Raw genomic sequence first — 18,910 nt, forward strand, 5'->3', positions numbered from 1 at the left:
TGGGGAAGGAAGCATGGGGGGCCATTAGCTTCAGGAACTCCTTGGCAGTTGTCCTGGGCAAAGCCTAAGGATGTCCTCTGGATTCAGAAAGCCCTGCCTAATCTCTACCTGAAGGGTTCTTAGGACCTACCTGGGAATGCTGGGGGGGGGGGGGGGGAATTCCCCCCAGGGCGCCGAGTCCTCCCACTGCCAACAGACCACCCTTTTCACAACCCCAAGAAGCACTGCCATTCCTCCCGTGATGCCCCATATCGAAAGCAGCCTGGGATGTGCAGATGGTGGGATCAGCATGGGTAGGAAGGTGTAGCCATATACTTGGCCCAACCTCTAAGGCCCACTGCTTACAGTACATCCTTGCACTAACCACTGATGCTATTGATTTTGTAATCTATTCCCACAAGCCTTAAGTAAACAAGCGACTTCCCAGTACACAGGCATGTGCCAGGTTTTATTTTCCAGTGAAGGGAGTTTGCACCAGCTATGTGACTCGGACCAAGTCAAGTTCCTTTTCTGTTACTTCAAAATGATGAGGAAGGTAGGAGGGCTGAACTTTGCCAGGAGACCTGTAACATCCACCTACTCTGAATTCTGACTTTAACAGGTCCCAAGCAGGACAAGCAGCCTTTGTTTTTGCCAGGATGTAGACTAGGCTGCCACTGTGGGGCATGCACAGAGCCTACCTCTCATCCAGCCAGGGCACAACTCCTATCTGGCTAAACACCCATCAGAAACTCCTGGAAGACGGTGGCTGGTGGGGGTGAGAGGTTCCAATACTTCCAATACAGGGAGGTCTCCATGAGCAAAAGTACTAGGTTTGAGGATAGCCCAGTTCTGTTCTGCAGCTGACAGGTACTGACCCGAGTTCCCACGGAGACAGGGCCTGTCTGTCCAACTAAAGAAGGCAGCAACCCCCCAGTGTGGTTTTTAGAAAGGAACTCCCATGAGTGAAAAACTAGGGCCCCCCACCAGGGAGCCCCTGGCCCGTTAGCCCACGGGCAGCCTCCGCAGCTTGCCCCTGTAGTTGGAGGTCCCGCTCTGCAGAGTTTCCCTGTCTGGTGTGGTCACAGCGTGGGAGCTGAGCGGCCAGACCAGGGAGTGCTGCGTCCCCTCTCCCCGCCCCTGGAGTCCCCGCGGATACTCGGAGGAGGTCCTCTCTTCCTCTCGGGCAGCAATGAAAGCCGGGGACGCTCTGAGCGCCCGCTCTGCGGAGCCAAGAAGCGGTCGGAGCCATACGAAGCGCATTAACTATTAATAATTTCCAGTTGTTTGCTCGCTGGGTTCGGCGGCTCCCCAGGCCTCCTCAGGCCGAGGCTCAGCTCGGGCTGCCGGGGCCGCACTGGCGCCCGCCGGGCTCTGCGGAGCCGGGGCCAGAGGACAAGGCGCCGCCCGCAGCGTGGGGCGAGCAGGGTCCCGCGGGCACCTGTAGCAGGGCGCAGGGCGCAGGGCGCAGGGCGCAGGGCGCAGGGCGGCGGGGCCGGGGCCGGGGCCGGGGCCGGGGCCGGGGCGCGCGACCTTCCGCAGAGAAGCCGCCCCAGCGCGCCGGGACCCGCAGCCAGGGCGGGCAGGGCGTGCAGGGCGGCCAGGGCGGCGGCGCCGAGCGCGGTGCGGGCGCGCAGGGCGGGAGCGCAGCGGCCCCTGGCGCCGGGCCTCGCCGCGCGGCCAGTGCGGGTGGGTCCCGGCGGGCGGGGCGGAGGGCGGGGCCCGGAGCGCCGCGGCCCGCGAGACCCGACGGCAGGCGGCGGGCGGCGGCCCCAGCCCCAGCCCGCGTGTGCGCCGTCGCGCCCCAGCCATGGTGGGCCGGCTGAGCCTGCAGGATGTGCCCGAGCTCGTGGACACGAAGAAGAAGGGCGACGGCGTCCTGGACAGTCCGGATTCGGGGCTGCCCCCCAGCCCCAGCCCCGGCCACTGGGGGCTCGCGGCGGCCGGGGGGGGCGGGGAGCGCTCGGCGGCCCCCGGGACGCTGGAGCCCGACGCGGCGGCGAGCCCCGCGGCCCCGGTGAGTGGCCCCGCTCGGGCCCCTTCCCTCCCGAGCCCACCCGCAGCCGGCCCCCCGGGGACCCCCGCGGCCGTGGGCGCCGCCACCTTCGCTCGGGACGGCTTGGCCCCCGCGGGGCGCCCGGGGCGGGAGCGCGGCGAGAGCAGGGCCAGCTGGAGTCGGCGGCTGGAAACTCGTCATCGCCCGGGAGGCGCGGCCGCCTCCTCTCCTTGGGGTGGCGGCCCCCGCGGTGCCAGGCTGCGGCGCGGCCACACTCCCGCGGGGCGGCCACGGCGAGGGCAAGCGCAGCCTCCTGCGGCTGGGCCTGGCGCCGGGCCGTGCCCCCAGCGGTGGCGCCCCCCGAGGACCTGCGCCCCGTGGCCGTGTCGGGGAGAGGGGTGTGTGTGCTCCGCTCCCGGCAGCAGTGGGGCCAGCCCGGGGCGCCAGGCTAGGGGTGTGGAGGGGGGCCTGACCGCGTGAGCCTCCCGCCTCCCGGTGGCCCCCTTGTCCTGCCGCCTAGCCCTGTGTGGCACTTGGTGGGTGACAGGGCGTTGGCTGGGTGGAACCTTTCAAAAAGGAATCCTTTTATGTTACTTCAAAATTTTTATTTAAAGGAAAAACGCCTAGTCTTTTCCGCCCCTAGGAACGGCTCAGGTGGGGGCGTTTATTGCCTTTACCTAGAGCTCAGGGGAAGCCACATCCTGTCTACAGGCAAGGTTCAAAGTGGGGCTCTCAGGCCCCTTTGCCCCCCCTTGGGGATGGCTATTTCCAGCCCAGTCCCCTGGGGTGAAGTCGTGGGTGGCAGCTGCTGTTCCTTTAAGACCTGGGCCCTTTGATGGGGTGGAAGTCTTGACCCACTGGCCCCGGCTCAGGCTCCGGGTCTCTTCTCTTTGGAAGGCGGCCCTTGCTTCACCTTGGCCTTCAGAACCCTTGCTGCCTGGCCCTGCTAGCCTCGGGCCCCTGACCACAGGCAGGTTCTTACCTGGTGCCTCCTCTCCTCTCCTCTCCCTGGCGTCCCTCCCCCACCCCCAGCCCATTCCCTCCCACAGCTGCCGTTTTGACCTATCAGAGCCCTGCTGGCCCTTCAAGCCCAACTCCTGGCCTCCTCTGGGAAGACTTCCTTGATGCTTCCCAGAGCCATGCTCAAATCCATGGCTGGGTCCCCATTCCCTGCTGGCACTTGTTCCTGTGTCTGTTGTAATTCCCAGGTGCCTGTCCCATCCCCACCCTGCACCTGGGCCAAGGTGTGTGCTCAGGGAGTGTCTGTTGGGTGGCCGGGATGAGGGAGCCAACAAGGCAGGGGCAAGAGAACCAAGTGCTTGTGTGGATTCCTGGCTTTAGTGTGTGTTGGAGAGTTGTCCACCTCCCCTCTTGCCGCCACCTCGCAGCCACCAGGACGGCCCGAAGGTGCTCCCTAGGTGGAAGGTGTGGTAGCCAGGGGGCTGGGGGCAGAGCAGGGCCCATCACCACTACTTGGGGGCTGCTTCCAAAAGCTCTGCAGCAGCCAGTGCCCACACCTTCCCCCCTCCCCCTCTTCTACTGACCTCACTTGCCAGCCACAGCCCCTCCCCCATCCAGGTTCTGGAGCCCGAGGAGGCCCCTCTGCACCTCCCTCCCCTCCCCTGGTCCCCTTTGACTTTGGTATTTCCACCCTAGGCCCTCACTTGGCGCTCTGTCCTGGTAGCAGGGTGAGAGTCTTGGAGCCTACCTTCTAGGACTGTCTGCTTCCTTCTCCATCCTGGAAGGTGTGGGGGCGGGGCTGCCACTCCACATCCTGGCCCCGTAGTGGCTCCTTCTCTCGAATGAGGCCAAGAAAATGACCGATCACCGGGAAACCCAGGAACCCAAAGGGCTGCTCCCCGTTGAACACATAACACAGATGCCCGATGCCAGCCACGTCGGGTGAAAGCGAGCACCCATGTCTTGGACAGCCCTGGCCTTCGCTCAGGCTGCTCGACGAATTAGAAAGTGTGGAGCTTTGTCCGGGCCAGAAGCCAGTTAACGTCTAGGGACACTGCTCTGTCTCCTTTGCTGAGCAGGGGCAGGGGGTGAGGAAGACTTTCTTGGTGTTCAGCCTCCCAGTGAGTTTGTGGATGGATCCTCCACGTTGGCAGAGTGTTAATCCTGTGGTCCTGGAGGCAGAGAAGGCGCGGGGGAAGTCGGCCTGAGCCTTCCGTGTGAAAAGATTTCTGAGAGAATTTTGTTTTTGGCTTTTCAAAAGTGTTGCCGAGACAGTGATAGGGTTGAGGGTTCTGGTGAGTGAAGCCCCCGTTCACTGAGGTCTTCTCACTACCTTGTCGTGGGATGGTGCCACGGCCCCAGGGTCTTGCCAAGGTCACGATGCTGAGCTCCTTAGCCTTTCACAGACCTCAGGGAAGGAAGGGGGCATCCCGTTGGTATACAGATAAGGTCACAGGGCAGGTGATGTGACCCAGACTTCTTGGCTCTCCATCCAGAGCTCTCGCCATGCTGTGGGGCGGCCCTTCTATGGCATCATTTCCAGGAAGAGGACACAAATCCCAGTGGGGCCTGTCAGCTGGAAGCTCAGAGCCAGGACCTCTTTGGGGGATGCGTCAGACTGGCCTGTGGTCTAACTGCCTTCTCCATCCTCACAGAATCCAGCACCTCTCCCCAGCCCACTGGCCTTTGCCTGCTCACCAAGGCTGTGCCCTCTGTCCTTTGGTGAAGGAGTGGAGTTTGATCCCTTACCGCCAACGGAAGTAAGGTAAATATAGCAGGCGCAGATTTGACTGGAGCTTTCCATTTTTCATTTTTTATTGCAGAAATTAATGCTTATTACTTTTTTATTTTTTTATTTTTAAAAGATTTTCTTTATTTATTCATGAGAAACAGAGAGAGGCAGAAACATAGGCAGAGGGATAAGCAGGCTCCATGCAGGGAGCCCAATGCGGGACTACCTCTCAGGACCCCAGGATCATGACCTGAGCCAAAGGCAGACACTCAATCACTGAGCCACCCAGGTGCCCAATGCTTGTTTTTTTTTTTTTTTAATGAGTTAATCATAAAAGTGTGCCAAAGACTATTCATAGTTTGTTGGATACTATTTTTGGGTTTCTTTGTGTATTCTAACTTATTACATACATAGATATACCTGTTGAAATAACAAACAAGGTCATGTAAAGTCCGGTGACTTGCTTTTTGCACTTTTTGCTTTTGGACATCATGACCATCAGACATTCACAGTTTTGTAACAAAATAATTACTCTTTCCAGAAACTGGTCCCCCATCGCCCCTCCCCCTGCTTCAAGGCACTCAAGGCACTATAGCCTTGTCCCGTATTACAGTTTCATACCATTCTTCCTTTGGGAATTTATCTCCTCCAGGATTACCTGGGGGCTGAGGATCCACTGAGAGCCTCTGTTAAAGATCTGTCTCTTCAGGAAAAAGAATTTTACTTTTGGTAGCTGCTGGGTTGTTTTTTTTTTTTTTTTTTTTTTGCTGGAGTTTCAGCTCCCTTAACACAAAGGGCCCTTTGATGGGGAACAAAGGAGGCTCACCAGTTTGGAGGTGAGGGGTTTAGTCTTTTATTCCTGCAGAGCTTGTATTTTGAACAAAATGAGGACATGACTTCATGACATTAGTTTCCACCAGCCTTCTTACCTGTTTGCGTAAGGAGAATAGACAACGTTTCCATCATCCAACCAACCCGCTGAAAAGAATTCTAATTCTTACTCCCTGACTAGTGGGTAGGGGCTGGGGGAGGCAGTGCTGTGTGATACACATACATATTTCAGGATCTATGAAGTTATAATAGTCAATTTATTTTAGCAATAGTAAATTTTAAAAATAAGCAAATGCTTTATTTACATTAAAAATTATATTACATTAAAAATTACATTACATAGAAAATAACACTTGGGCCACCTGGGTAGCTCAGTAGTTGAGTGTCTGCCTTTGGCTCAGATTGTGATCCTGGGGTCTTGGGATCGAGTCCCACATTGGGCTCCCTGCAGGGAGCCTGCTTTTCCCTCTGCCTATGTCTCTGCCTCTCTCTCTTTGTCTCTCATGAATAAATAAATAAAATCTTTCAAAAAATTTTTAAAAATTACCAAAATTACATTACAGAAAAAATTAGCTCCCAAATTACCAAAGGACTCAAAAAAAAAAAAAAAAAGTAGCTGCTGGGGAACATAGATGCTAATTTATTTTAAGAAATCAAGATGGTTTAGCACCGCCTGCAGCCCGGTTTAGCGCAGCCTGCAGCCCGGGGCGTGATCCTGGAGACCCTGGATCGATTCCCACGTCAGGCTCTCTGTATGATGCCTGCTTCTCCCTCTGCCTATGTCTCTGCCTCTCTCTCTCTCTGTCTCTCACAAGTAAATAAATTAAAAAAAAAAAAAAAGAAAGAAAGAAAAGAAAGAAAGAAAGAAAGAAAGAAAGAAAGAAAGAAAGAAAGAAAGAAAGAAAGAAAGAAAGAAAAAGAGAAAGAAAGAAATCAAGATGGTCATTGACTTTGATTGATAAGGTAAGGTCTCTGAGTCTCTGGTTTGAGGGGTCTCTAAACCAAAGGCCAAAGGGGACCAAGTACTAGTACTTGGTATCACTGAACTCTCAGAAGTCCTGGGTTCTGTCATCCTCTCATTAAAGAGCTGATGGTGATGGGCTGGCTCAGTTAGTAGAGTGTGCGACTCTTGATCTCAGGGCTGTGAATTCAAGCCTCATGTTGGGCAGAAAGCTTATGTTAAAAAAAAAAAAAAAAAAGCAAGTAACCTGATTGTAATGTCAGGGGACAGAGAAAACAAAGCATTCACCCCTAGTGAGGCAGTAGAAACCACCTTGTTCTACCACTGACTTATACCACTTGCTGTGAGTTAATACCCTGCTCGGTTATTTCTGGGCACCTTTCACAGAAAGAGAACACAAGGCTTGGACAAGTAATCTGAGCAGGCTCCCCTGGCTTTAAACACACAAAGACGCCAGGGGCTGCTGCCTGCCAGGAGAAACAGTACGTGTGGGGTAAACTTGGGGATCTTGCACACCTGCACACATATCCCAGCTCCGCTGCTCAATGCCACCATGACCTTGACTTCTGTACCTCCATTTCCTCTCCCAGGGCGGTCAATTCAGTTAAATTAGATCCTGGAAGTAAAGTGCTTAGAACAGTACCACCCAGTAGGTGCTTCATCTTTGCTTCTTCTTCTTTTTTTTTTTAAAGATTTTATTTATTCATGATAGTCACACACACAGAGAGAGAGAGAGAGAGAAAGAGAGAGAGAGAGAGGCAGAGACATAGGCAGAGGGAGAAGCAGGCTCCATGCAGGGAGCCCGACGTGGGATTCCATCCCGGGTCTCCAGGATCGCGCCCTGGGCCAAAGGCAGGCGCTAAACCGCTGCGCCACCCAGGGATCCCATCTTTGCTGCTTCTGACTAGAGTAGCCTCATCTCAAAGTTTGCACCCCACCTGCCCCCCTCCCCAGGATCAATATCACAGTAGGGACTCCTGTGCCCCAAGCTCAGGAGAACAGCTTTGTGCTGCCTTCTTTCTGTCTCCTGCCCAGGTACACTTCATCGGTCAAGTATGACTCGGAGCGGCACTTCATTGATGATGTCCACCTGCCCCTGGGCCTGGCAGTGGCCTCCTGTAGCTACACCGTCACCTGCCTCCCCAACTGCACCTGGCGCAACTACAAGGCAGAGGTGCACTTCAAGCCCTGCCACAAGCCCACCCGCTTCCTCAGCACCACCATCGTCTACCCCAAGTACCCCAAGACCGTCTACACGACCACCCTGGATTACAACTGCCGCAAGACGCTGAGGAGGTTCCTGTCCAGCGTGGAGCTCGAAGCCACAGAGCTCCCAGGCAGCGATGGCCTCCCAGATGAGTGCTGACGTGAGCCTGTGTGGGGTTGGACCAGCTCTTCTGCTGCCCTCCATGGCCTTCGTGCCCCAGAGGAGTCTGACCTAGCCATACCTCTAAGCCTGGCCTGGGGAAGGAGAAAATGTCATGGCATCTTACAATCATTGAGACGATTTGGTTTTTTAAAACGTTCAAATTATTTTCAAAATATTTCCAGTTTGCTGCTGTGCAGCTTCCCCCAAAGTCTCAATTCGATGAGCAAATAGAAAGCCAACTGGAGCAAAAGAAAAATGGGCCCAGTTTGAAATAGGGAGGGAAGAGAGGGCTCTTCTTCCATTGCTCAGTCAGCCTGTTAGCCCGAGGAAGAGTGTGGAGAAAGTGTCCGGGATGGAAAAAGTGAGTTTTAAGAACTTTCAGCCCAGGATGTCTTCACTGACAGCGGTGCTGGTTCTGTGAGCTGACATCCAGATGGGTCCCATCTGTGGAGAGCTGAGTTCCATTCCCTAGTTTATTCCCATTTGTACTTCCTGTATCACCAAAACTCTTGGGATTCTCCAAACCCTTTTCGTATCAAAAAACCCCAAACCACAATATAAAATAAAGATACCTCTTTAAAAAAGAAAGGATGAAAAGGTTCATCCTGTTCTCACCTCTCTTCAGGGGAGTCAGGTCCACCAGGGGCCAGTTTGACAGCAATGGCTTCAGTTCTGGTTCCTTCGCCTGGGTGGCTCCGAGTGTGGGCTCTGGCAAAGCGCTTTGAACCCTTGGCATCTGGTAATGTCTCCACAGGCTTGTGTAACTCTCCTGGTATGTATTTTGGGGTTTCCAAATACTTGCCTATTTTTCTCATAAGGCAAAATGTAGCGGAGAGAAACAGCATTTTGAGAGAATGCTTAGGGAAACCACTTTTGGGGACTCCCTGAGGGGGCTTCACTCCCAGTGGGAAGGGCCGGCCACACCCAGGACTGCATGGCCTCTGAGAGAGGCAGATGGAGATGTTTCTGGTGATCTGTTTCATCTGGATGAGTCTCCTCTCCAGGGACCCTGGATCAACTTCCATGGAATCCTGCCCCTGACTTTAGTCTAAGCCCAAAGGCTTTCCCTCCAGGTGAAAGAAAGGCCGGGATTGCTGTCAGGAGTCAAACTCCCACACCTGGGCGCTGTGGTGATGGCGCACATTTCTTGTAAGTGCTTACTGTAATGGCAGTGACAATCAGGGCGTGAGGTGCAAATGGACAACACTTTGTGAGTTCAGCTGAGTCGGCCTCAGAAGTAGAAAGGGGGGCGCCTGGGGGGCTCAGCGGCTGAGCGGCTGCCTTTGGCTCAGGACATGATCCCAGGGTCCAGGATTAAGTCCCGCATTGGGCTCCCTGCATGGAGCCTGTGTCATCCTCTGCCTGTGCCTCTCTCTGTGTCTCTCATGAATAAAGAAATAAAATCTTTAAAAAAAAAAAAAAAAGGCAGCAGAAAGGGCTGCTGGGCCAGGGGGTGTGGTGGGCCAGACTGTTTCTGGCTTTAGCCCCCTGCTCACCCTGCCTCCCCACCAGCCCATACTTCCTCCTCCTGCCAATCCCCGAGGTTTTTGAGTGAAGAAAGGGGCAGGTGGCTTTTTCTCTTTCAATATTGGAAAGAACAATCGCGAATATTTTCTTTGAATACATCCAAATTATATCACGTGCTCAAGGGCTGTAGAGTTTTATAAGCCCGGATTCCCGCTGTATTTTTGGGTTTCTTTTGATGGCTTCCATGTATCCTGAAAGCAGAATCGATAGCTCTGTGGGTACCCTGGAGCCACAGTGGGGACTTTTGTTCTGAGGAGAGCAGGTGTGATTATCATCGCTCTCATTTAGAGTCATTGGAAACCTCTAGAACCAAACCGTCTGGTGTCCTCTTCAGCTTTAACAGTGTTTAGTCTGTCATACTCTCGTTTGGATGCATCTCTGGGTGGATCCTGCTGTTGGGTCCATGGTCCTGAGTTTGCCGTAGTAAAGCTCAGCAGGGACTGGTAAAGAGGGCACCCTGGGACTCCGTGATCACCTTCATCACTCAGAGTGACAAACGCTATCTGCCTCTGGAAGAGTCCATTACGTGGCATTTCTTGATAAAAATGGGTTTTTCTCTCTGATTTCATAATCTTCTCATTCAAGACAAGTGGTAAATGTAATTTTTAAATTGTGTTAAGAGAGTTCCCAAGGCTTTATTCTGGCCCAACGGGAACACTTCAATGAGCTCAGAACAATATTGTGGGCAGCACGACAGGAGAGATATATGGGAAACCATGGCCTTTGTACACAGCTATGTTTTGAGATATCCACGTGAGACTTTGTTTTTTGTTTTGGGGGTTGGATTAGGTTCGGACAAAGCATTCTAGGTGTGGAGAGAATCTGAAATATACCAGTAAAGTAAGTAGAAGTGAGCAATTGTGAATGTGTAATGTGAATGGAAAAGCAGGTTTTATCTTAAGTTATTCACTAGGGAACTAACTGTAGTTCCTTCTAATCCTTTCTTTTCCTTCAAACCTGCTTTGCTGCAAGTTACAGGAAAGAAGCATAAGCATAAGAAGACATAATGGGACACTTCAGGGTGGATCAAGTGACATTGATCATTGCTGGACTTAGGTTCATTTACAAAGTGGAAGCCATGATTTTTAAAACTCCTTATAAATCTCCTTAAAACCAAACATTCCTAAGCATATCTGAGAGATACAGTTTACTAAAGTCTTTTTTTTTTTCAGTCTTATAGGTTTCATGTAAGAAGGATGATTTGTATTTTCAGAGAAAAGTTGTTTTCTTTACAAATTCAAATCTTTTGAAAAGAACGATTACATTTTCACTTGATTCTTTTCTTGTTTCTAACCTTAGGAAATCCAGAATAGTATTTGACAAAAACATTTTTAAAATTTATCTTTGACACCTGTCCCCATTCCATTTTGCTTTGTGACTTCCTCTCACTTCACAATAAATTATCTTTAAAGAAACAAAACTTAGAGATGCCTCTCTTTTTTAAAGTAAAATTATAATGTGTTGGTGAAGAAACATGAGAAAAACACCTCCTCATCTTGAGAAATTTTAAGATGTGATTGCATTGTATGTTTTTTAAGATTTTATTTACTTATTCATGAGAGACACAGAGAGAGAGAGGCAGAGACACAGGTAGAGGGAGAAGCAGGCTCCATGCAGGGAGCCCGATGTGGGACTCGATCCCGGGACTCCAGGATGATGCCCTGGGCTGAAGGCAGGCGCTAAACTGCCGAGCCACCCAGAGATCCCCGATGTGATTGTATTTTAATAGGAAAATACTGATGTGGAATTCAAGATGATGCCTCGGCATAGTTTTAGGGAATTTGTTCTCAGATTCAATGTGTACTCATTCCTAAAACCCATCTGCCCCGAAATTATGACTGGGCCAATTCTTCCTCCTCACCTCTCCTTACAAATTGCCTTTCTCCCATTTTGCAGAACTATAATGTGTTAGTCTAACACATCCTTAATTTTTAATTTTGTTGTAGGACATTGCTCTGAGCAGGAAAAACGTATAGGCACTGGACAAAGGGACAGTTAGAAACATCAATATTGGGGATCCCTGGGTGACTCAGTGGTTCAGGGCCTGTCTTTGGCCCAGGGCCTGATCCTGGAGTCCCGGGATCGAGTCCCACATTGGGATCCCGGCATGGAGCCTGCTTCTCCCTCTGCCTGTGTCTCTGCCTCTCTCTCTCTATTTCTATCATGAATAAATAAATAAAATTTTAAAAAGAAAAAAAAAAAAAACATCAGTTTTAGGGCACCAGGACCCCACTGTAGGGCTTCAGGTCTATCAGCGTCCTACACACACTTTGGTCAAGAATGGAATGTGGTGGCAGAATGTTGGCCTGTGTTGGGAAGTTCTTACTTCCAATATCTCAAAGTGAGGCAGCTGGAGTGATAACACTACTCATTTAATACCTACAATCTCTTCAATCTCAGACCATTGTCTTCCCTGAAGGAAAGTCCTTTTGGGCAAGTGTTGATAAGAAAAGAGTTGATAAGAAATATCAAAAGTGAAGCGATTTCATTCAGGTGTCAAATTTAGGGCAAGGCTCTGTGTCTTATCTGTTAGTCTTTGAGTTACAACTTAAATATATCCCAGGAATGCATATTAGTGTGTTTGTATTTTTTTTAAGTCAGTCTCTTTTTAACAGAAATTAGCTCTAATTTGGCTCCTTGGGATGACAACAAGATTACTGCCACTTAGATTATATAGTATAAATTTCCCATAAAATGAATGAGCTAGTGGCACCTGGGTGGCTCAATGGTTGAGCGTCTGCCTTTGGCTCAGGTCGTGATCCCAGGGTCCTGGGATCAAGTCCCATATCACTGCTTCTCCCTCTGCTTATGTCTCTGCCTCTCTCTTTCTGTGTCTCTGATGAATGAATAAATAAATAAATACCTTTTTTTAAAAAAAGAAAGATGAGAAACCTTATTAAAAATGGGTGAGAGGGCAGCCCGGGTGGCTCAGCGGTTTAGCACTGCCTTCAGCCCAGGGTGTGATCCTGGAGACCCGGGATCGAGTCCCATGTCAGGTTCCCTGCATGGAGCCTGCTTCTCCCTCTGCCTGTGTCTCTGCCTCTCTCTCTCTCTCTGTGTCTCTCATGAATAAATAAATAAATAAATATTTTTTTTAAAAAATGGGTGAGAGGGGGCCACCAGGGTGGCTCAGTCTGTTAAGTGTCTGCCTTTGGCTCAGGTCATGATCTCAGGGTCCTGCAATGGAGCCCTGAGTCAGGCTCTGTACTCAGTGCAGAGTCTGCTTGAGATTCTCTCTCCCTTTTCCTTTGCCCTTTCCCCCATTCTTTCTAAACAAATATATAAAATCTTTTAAAAAATAAAATAAAAGGGACGCCTGGGTGGCTCAGTGGTTGAGCATCTGCCTTCAGCTCAGGTCATGATCCCAGGATCCCGGGATCGAGTACTGCATCAGGCTCCTGCTTGGGGAGGCTGTTTCGCTTTCCACCTATGTCTCTGCCTCTCTTTCTCCGTGTCTTTCATGAATACATAAAATGGTTTTAAAAATATAAAATAAAAATGGGCAAGAGACGACTAGACACTTCACAAAGGAAGATACATGGAGGCAAAATAAACACATGAAAAGGTGTTCGACATCATTAGATATCAGGGAAATGCACAATAAAACCACAATGAAATACCACTAGATATCCAAGAGAAATGAAAACATAGGTTCAAAAAATGACTATGTTCATGAGTTTTATTCACAATAGCCATAAGTTGAAGGGACTGAAATGTCTGTGATGTATATTCATACAATGGAATACCACTTAGTGGGCAGTCCGGGTGGCTCAGCGGTTTAGCGCCACCTTCAGTCCAGGGCCTGATCCTGGAGACCTGGGATCGAGTCCTGCATCAGGCTCCCTGCATGGAGCCTGCTTCTCCCTCTGCCTGTGTTTCTGCCTCTCTCTCTCTCTCTCTCTCTCTGTGTCTCTATGAATAAATAAATAAAATCTTTAAAAAAAAGGAATACCACTTAGTAATAAAAAGGTTCCAGATCCAAGTAGGCACTTTTTGTTTGGCCCCAAGTCCCCAAAAATACTGGACTTGGAGACCCTGGCTTCATTCCTCCTACATTCCCTCTTGCTCCAGACCCCTGGAGCAATTTGTCTTGTGGTTTCTTTGAATTATATCTATTGGCCAGCCATTGAATCCACATCTTTGTGAAACTCACCTTTAATGAGGTGAGCTCTACACCATCAGCAGGACAGTCGCTCTAGCAGCTGTGCAGCCAGCCCAACCTGAAATATCATTGCTCAAAACTCTTACAATGAATTAAGTGCTCCCTAGGGGTGAGGCGCTGTGCTAAATGCTTTATATAAGTATTGCATTTGAGCCCCACAGCACTGAGGTAGGTATCTGCATCCCTGGATCCAGATGTGGTAGCTAATGCTCAGAGAGGCTAACCAATTTGCCTCAGTTCACACAGCTAGCGTATAGTGGAAAAGGCATAAATTCAGCTCTGATGGCAAAGCTCATAATTTTAACCACTATGCCAGAATGTCTCATAGTGGAAAGGTGACCACAGGCCACTCCCACTCTCAGCACCCATGGAAGACACGAATGCAAAGCAATCAGGGCACCCTGAAGCCTCAGGGCCTTCCATGCACTGCACTCCCAGCCACTGTGGTTGATCCAGAGGGCACAGGAGGTACAGCCCAGCTGCTTTACCCTCTGCTCTCTTTACCTTGAGCCCTGGGGCATCAGGTGAGGTCCCGTGGCTGAGGATTAACATGTCTCCCATCTCCTCCTCCCCATGGGGACACACTAAAGCCCTTGTTCTTCTTCACTTGATGCTGTGCCCCTCAACCTGACAGTGGCACAACCTGACAGAGGGCCATTCCTGTCTGCCAGAGGGCCCCTGTCAGACTCAGCTGCTACCTCCTTTCAGGGGGAGGACAGGGCTCTTCCAAAAGTCCCCTTCCTATATTTTGCCACAGTACGATGGCCAAAATATGAAAACTCTGTAAATGGCCATTTAAGGAAAGGTGAGAAGAGGGCTGCTCTGTCAGCTGGGACTAGCAGGGACCAAGACAACCACTTTTGCCTAACTTTCAAAGAGCATTCTGTAATGTTTTGTATAGACTTTCAACTTCTTCCAAGTACAATGCAGGTCTTTAATTCCTTAGAAGGCAGGAACCTGATCTTAGACCTTCAGTCTGTCCCTTTTAGGCCCTTCCCCATGTTACACAACCCCATTCCTTAGACCTCTCTGTCTGTATCTTTGTGCCTGAGGTAGGCCCTAGGAAACCAGCACCCTCCAGGACCATCCCTCAGCCAATACCTGCGGGCAGTAGGACAGCCCCGCTCCCTCAGGCTCAGGCAGGATAATCCCCACAGAGTTTCCTTGTCCATGATTTAAGCTCCACTTACCCAGTATGGAAGCTGATTTAACAGTGTCCCTGGATTGGCTGTCTTCCCCTCCCAGTGCCTTCTCTACCGAGTTTCCCTTAAGATCCCAAATAATCTATTTCCATCTGAGTCTTTGTCTCAGGAACTGCTTCTGGAGAACCCATACTAACACAACACATGGCCCTCACTCAATAAATATTTGTGCAAGCGATGAATATTAATTTAGGACAAGTAGTATAGTAGGACCTTTTAAATGTTCCAGAACTTTGTTTAAAATGCTGTTTTAGGGGATTAGAGAATTACATACATATATTTTTTAATTTAAGTAAAATCGGTATGTAACATTACATAAGCTTCAGGCATATGGCAATTCAATATTTGTACATGCTACAAAGTGATCACTGCCACAAGTCTGGTTACCATCCATCACTGCACAATTGAGGCCCCTCACCCAGTGACCCCACCCTCAATCCCCTTCCCTTCTGGCAACCACCAATTTGCTCTTTGGGAGGACCATATTTAGAAGAGAAGCAATATTCCTTTTGCGACTTCTCATAATTACCTCCCAGGGATAGAGTTCTGGAACTCAGTTATTTTGAAGACCACATAAGGGCAGGGAGTGTATGTAATTAAAAAAAAAAAAAAAAGCCTCCAAGATATTTGGGGCATTTTCCCTGGGCCTAGAGAAGCATGCTATGTGAGGAGTTTTATCCATTAAATTAGCTTAAGATTTAGAATTGATATACTCTACACACTTTCTCTTTTAGAGGGGAAGATTACAGACATCTGTGATGAGAAATTAAATAACAAAGAAGCGGAGCACCTGGGTAGCTCAGTGGTTGAGCCTTTGGCTCAGGGCAAGATTCTGGAGTTGGCAGATCAAGTCCCTGCATGGAGCCTGCTTCTCCCTCTGCCTGTGTCTCTGCCTTTCTCTGCGTCTCTCATGAATAAATTAAATCTTAAAAAAAAAAAATAACAAAGAGATACCAAATTATCTGAGAAAAAAAAATTTGGAAAGAACTTTGTCCATTAAATTGCTTATGTTCTGGAGCTGTGCCTTCCCTGGGCCACGAATGGTGCCCTAGTGGAAGGAGAGCCTGACCTCGTTGACACACCAGACATCTGCTTCAGAGAGTCTGATTTCCTTTTATTATTATTCTTTTTTAACACAAAAATTTGTAGTGAGGATACAGTGTAAACTTGTCAGTGTCAGGAGTGGATTTTCACTCTGGCAGAGCAGCAGCCAAGTCAGAGTGCAGGAGATTTGGAGTGAGGGTTCCTTCAAAGAAGTGACTGGGGCGATCGGCTTTCAGTCGGGGCTGCCTGCCCTCGGTGCTGCTGTCTTTATCTGACAGGTAGGGTAAGTTCTCCGGGTTCTCCTCGCCACACAGCTCAGGGTGGAAGCCCTTGAGGGCCGAAACCCGGTACCGCTTCCTCCGGTTCAGTTTATATATGCGAATCCTTTCTTTCTCAGCCTCTGGGTCAGCGAGAATTCCATCCCAACGCAGACTTTCATTGATCTGGTTGGAGAGGCTCTCTTCTATTTCAGCAAAATGGGTGAGGTTTACAGTGGAGGAGAAAGGGGGGATGGGCTTGGTTTCATCCTTGTCCTGTTTGTGCTCTTGCCTTGGGCCATGATCTTTGCCGGGACTTAAGATATCATGAAAGGATGAGGACAGCTGCTGACTCTTCAGGCCTCGACTCTGATGTTTATCTGCTGAGCAGATGAACAGTGTTTTAGCCTCAGCCTGCTTAAGGGTGATGCCCAAGTCCCTGAAGATGTACGGGAGTGGAGGCCCCTCCTGACCTGGGCTCAGATAGCCAAACCCACTAGCCTTATATACACCACTGGCTCTGTGCTTTGGGTCAAGTCCTTTTGGGGAAGGAGGAACAATTTATTGGGCACATACTATAGGCCAGGTCCTTTGGATAAAGGCTATCAGCGCTATTTTCCTGGTGAGGAAACTGAGACTCTAAAAGTCTAACTTACAGTATCACATAGTGAATGGCAGGGTCAGGATTCGAACATAGGCCCAGCTCCCAATGCCCTGTTCTTTCCACTGTGCCATTCATGTTCCATATCTCATCGAGGTACCCTGCAGTTTGAGGAGTCTATGACTCCACCCTAGTCTGGACTTCTTTATGATAGAGGAGAAATGGAGAACAACAGAAAAGCTTCCTAAACCTGGTTGTGGAAAGCAATATTATGCCAAGCCAGCTGAATTATATGGCACTCATGTGAAATACTGTAAGTGGTAGTTCTTTCATCAGCTCATCCCTCTGCTTTTGGGGAGACAGAAATCCCTCCCCCTGCAAAAAAAAAAAAAAAAAAAAAAAAAAAAAGAGAAAATAAGAAAATAAAAAAGCCCTCTCTGGACATTTCTATGCTTTCCTATTCCTCAAGAACTATTTGGTGTGTCCTGCTGACAGCATGAATTACATGCCACTATAATTTTCAGGGTCAGAAACTAAGCCAAAAAGACAGTAAGTTTCCTAGTTTGGCTTTGCAGATACACATGGGGCCTTTTGATCTCAGCTCCACAATTTTTTTCTTGCCTTTTTATTAAGATTCCACCTGAAGAAGTCATTATAACCTTTCCATTGCTTCCTTTCTCAAACTACAAGGATGACACGGGGAAGGCTGCCACTCCTTCAGCTTGCTAGTGGTGCCAGCCCTACATGCCACAGGCTAGGGCCCAGAAACGTGAACCAAGGTCAGGACCCATGCTGGAGGTTAGGACCACCATGCCAGAATCAATGAGAGCCACTTTCCTAACAGTCAAAGCTTCAAAAGGGGACCACACAAGTGACGCTGGAGACTCAGCACTCATAAAGAGGTGCATTCTCTGTCACCGACGGTCCTCTCTCTCCATAAACTGGGTGCTCAGTGCCTTTGTCAAGAAATTGGGGCAGGGGGGTGGTTCTGGGAGAGGACCTTGGTGAGATATAGGCACTCTGTGGGACTGTGGCAGGTGTAGGTATGTGTATGTATGTGAGGTGTCCATGGGAGAGCCTGGAGTGGGAACGTGTGTGTGTGGTTGTATGTGTACAGGAAGTCTTGGGGAGTGGGGGGTTATGCATGTGAGTGTGTAGACGAGTGCCCATATGTATGCATAGACTGGGAATGTGTGTGCCTGATGGGGTATCTGACTTTAGTTTTATTTGGTGGCTCTAATGATATAAGGGGGTGTTGTTGAGGATGTTGGGGATTATAAGAGTATGCAGCAGTGACTGGTGTGATGGTATGTGTGCAGTTGAAGGCTGGCTCTGGCGAATGGGGGGAGGGTGTGAGAAGGCAGTCCCTGCAGGAAAGATACTTTCTCTGCATTACAGGACTTCTAGAGGGCAGGTGCCCCTTAACGCATGGGGCACAAGGCAAAAACCTGTGTTTCAGTGCATGTTTGTCACTAGCGTCTTAGTATCTTAGGCTTGGGGAAAGTCCATGTGAAGATGAGAGGATCTCTGTAGGGGGGCTTGAAGTTGCTGTGGGGAAGGTGTGGTTATTTAAGATTCTGAATTTTAGCTGAGGGATTGATTAGGATATTGAGAGGATGTCTGTGCAAAGCTGAGTTGCTGTGTGGAGCTGGGAGGCTCTGCGGGAATAATACTGGGTATGTTGGGGATCTCTGTGGGGTAGAGGGTCTCCACGGATGTTGAGGATCTCTGTGGACACGTACGGTTTTTATGGGTAGGGCTGGGGCATCACTGTGTTGTGTTAAGTGGTATGTGTGGGGAGCGGCAGGACCTCTGTTTGGGATTGGCGAGTTTCTGGTTTTGGTCTGAAGTGGTCCCCAGGTAGATGGGGTTCTTTGTGAGGAGTGGGAGTAAGTGACCTTGGAGAAGAAACTCTGGTATGGGAGCTGAGGCTGCTGAGCCAGCTGCTCCTCTTACCGTCCCCCTTGCCGGGCCCCTTGGTCTTCTTCTTCTTTTTCTTCTTCACTTTCCGTTTGCTCACTTCTGAGGCGTTGCCGGCGATGGGGGGCAGTTTGGCTCCCTGAGAGCCCGCAGCGCCACCCTCTCGCTCCTCTTCGTCGTCCTCGTCGTCCACGGCCTCCTCGCCGAACCCCGACGCCCCTGCTCCCCCGCGGCCGTCCATCCGCCCTCAGGGCCGCCACCTGCGCCTGGGACAGCCCCACAGCCCCTGCCGCCAAGCCCGCGGCTGCAGGAGCAAAGCGCCCCCGCGGCGCCACGCGTCTCCATGGCGACCGCCGCACACCACGCGTG

General features: G+C 50.3%; 3 protein-coding genes across 3 annotated transcripts in view; 2 read left to right on the plus strand and 1 right to left on the minus strand.

The window, feature by feature from the left end:
- Positions 1-10,775, plus strand: part of VPS53 (VPS53 subunit of GARP complex) — a 167,903-nt gene extending 157,128 nt beyond the window's left edge. Inside the window, exons 23-24 of the transcript XR_005364750.1 lie at positions 4,591-4,700; positions 7,495-10,775. The gene's annotated coding sequence lies outside the window, so the exon portion shown is untranslated. The remainder of the gene's footprint in view (positions 1-4,590; positions 4,701-7,494) is intronic.
- RFLNB (refilin B) lies at positions 1,740-10,775 on the plus strand. Its single transcript, XM_038548444.1, has 3 exons — positions 1,740-1,996; positions 4,591-4,700; positions 7,495-10,775. Exons 1-3 carry the CDS (start codon positions 1,790-1,792, stop codon positions 7,823-7,825), a joined length of 648 nt encoding a protein of 215 aa, XP_038404372.1. The 5' UTR covers positions 1,740-1,789; the 3' UTR covers positions 7,826-10,775.
- A 5,032-nt stretch (positions 10,776-15,807) lies between these two features.
- Positions 15,808-18,839, minus strand: C9H17orf97 (chromosome 9 C17orf97 homolog). The gene is made up of 2 exons (XM_038548446.1): positions 18,578-18,839; positions 15,808-16,403 (listed from the first exon to the last, which is right to left on the minus strand). Exons 1-2 carry the CDS (start codon positions 18,780-18,782, stop codon positions 15,910-15,912), a joined length of 699 nt encoding a protein of 232 aa, XP_038404374.1. The 5' UTR covers positions 18,783-18,839; the 3' UTR covers positions 15,808-15,909.
- Between the last annotated feature and the right edge of the window lie 71 nt (positions 18,840-18,910).

Source organism: Canis lupus, chromosome 9 (assembly GCF_011100685.1).
Source record: "Canis lupus familiaris isolate Mischka breed German Shepherd chromosome 9, alternate assembly UU_Cfam_GSD_1.0, whole genome shotgun sequence".
NCBI classification, from domain to species: domain Eukaryota; kingdom Metazoa; phylum Chordata; class Mammalia; order Carnivora; family Canidae; genus Canis; species Canis lupus.